Source organism: Meles meles, chromosome 21, assembly GCF_922984935.1.
Source record: "Meles meles chromosome 21, mMelMel3.1 paternal haplotype, whole genome shotgun sequence".
NCBI lineage: Eukaryota > Metazoa > Chordata > Mammalia > Carnivora > Mustelidae > Meles > Meles meles.
Genome location: NC_060086.1, coordinates 9,810,605 through 9,812,310, shown reverse-complemented (window position 1 = coordinate 9,812,310; position 1,706 = coordinate 9,810,605). Strand labels below are relative to the sequence as shown.

General features: G+C 40.0%; 1 protein-coding gene across 1 annotated transcript; it reads right to left on the bottom strand.

Moving 5' to 3' along the window:
- Positions 1 to 233: 233 nt before the first annotated feature.
- LOC123933466 (olfactory receptor 2AE1) lies at positions 234 to 1,178 on the bottom strand. The gene has a single exon (XM_045992656.1). It carries the CDS (start codon positions 1,176 to 1,178, stop codon positions 234 to 236), a length of 945 nt encoding a protein of 314 aa, XP_045848612.1.
- Between the last annotated feature and the right edge of the window lie 528 nt (positions 1,179 to 1,706).

The following is a 1,706-nucleotide window of genomic DNA, read 5'->3' as shown; positions in this document are numbered from 1 at the left end:
TATTTTTGTGATAGCAGGCCAAATGGACAAAGACAATAGTCTACAGTACTTAGATGCCTGAGAGCAAGTTAGAATACTGGAATTATGTGTTCACCACTTTATTTTTGCAGTAGTCATCAGGGATCTGAACTCTTGAAGTTCAGGTCTTCTGAACTCTTGAAGAGCGTAGAGGTTTATGCAGATCAACCTAGGGAGCTTACCCCATTCCACTCTTATATTCAGGGCAATGTCAATTACTGTATCTGAGTGAGAATATCTCTCCCCAGCACTCTTCTCAGAGCCTTAGCCACATCCTTATTCCGGAGAGTATAAATCAAAGGATTCAGCGTGGGAGTAATAATGCTATAGAACACAGAACCAATTTTGTCTTGCAGTGGAGTGTGCTGGGACCTGGGCCTCATGTATGAGAAGATGCAGGCACCAAACCAGAAGGAAACCACAACGAAGTGAGAACTACAAGTGGCAAAGGCATTTCTCTTACTCCCAGCTGAACGCATCCGAATGACACTGCAAAGGATAAAGGCATAGGATGTAGAAACCAGGAAAATGGGGAAGAGGAGAAGTATGATGCTGCTGATGTACACTAACATCTCATAAACAGTGATGTCTTCACACACCAGCTTCACAACAGCTGGAAACTCACAGTAGAAGTGGTGGATTCTTCGAGACCCACAGAAAGGGAAGTGCATCAAGATCGTTGTGTGAATTAGAGAGTTTAGAGATGCTCCCGACCACGACATGACAGCCATCATCAGTCCCACCCTCCTGTTCATGAGAACAGTATAACGAAGTGGATGACAAATGGCAACATAGCGGTCATAGGACATGAGAGCCAAGAGAATACACTCAGCACCACCCAGAGACAAATAGAGGAAGTGCTGGGTAGCGCAGCCCACAAAGGAGATGGTCTTCTTGCCAGAGAGGTAGTTGGTAGCCATCTTCGGGATGGTGGTGGAGACATGCATCAGGTCCATGAGAGAGAGCTGGCTGAGCAGGAAGTACATGGGCGTATGAAGCTGGGCATCAGCACAGATGAGGAGAATAGTGAGCGTGTTGCCACTCACTGCAATAAGGAAGACCACTATGGTTAAGGAGAAAAGGAAAAGGTAGGCAAGAGAGTCATCAAAGAGGCCTTCAAGGATGAAGTCTGCCAGAGAGGTCTGATTCCTCTGCCACATCTCTCCTCTCTCAGTCTCTGGGGAAAGAGGAAGCAGAGATGAAGCGTGATAGCAGAAATACACACCTGGCAATAAGCACCTTTTGATCTACCAAAGCATTTGTGAAGAGAATTTTTTTCTATTTCTGATTCTTCAACAGCTCTAATTATTGAAATAACTTAAAAAAATAACTTCAAATAGTTATTTTAGTTCAATATAAAAACTAAATAGTTTTTTAATAAAAAAATAGTTATTTTAGTTCAAATAGTTCTACACAAACTCTGAAATTCCAGAATATCTAGATTCTATTAAGTATCAAACTTCAAAACAAGAGTCTTCTCATTAAGGAAGAAATGCGTGTGTATATATACATATACATATATACATATATATGTATATGTATATATACACAAAATTCTATAGTTATTAGATATATACTATTTTATAATATATATTTATATAGTTTTTATACGTATAAATGTATATACATATACACTTAATGGATTGTTCAGAAATTTGGCCTTACACAATTGTGAAAGCTGGTTAAGC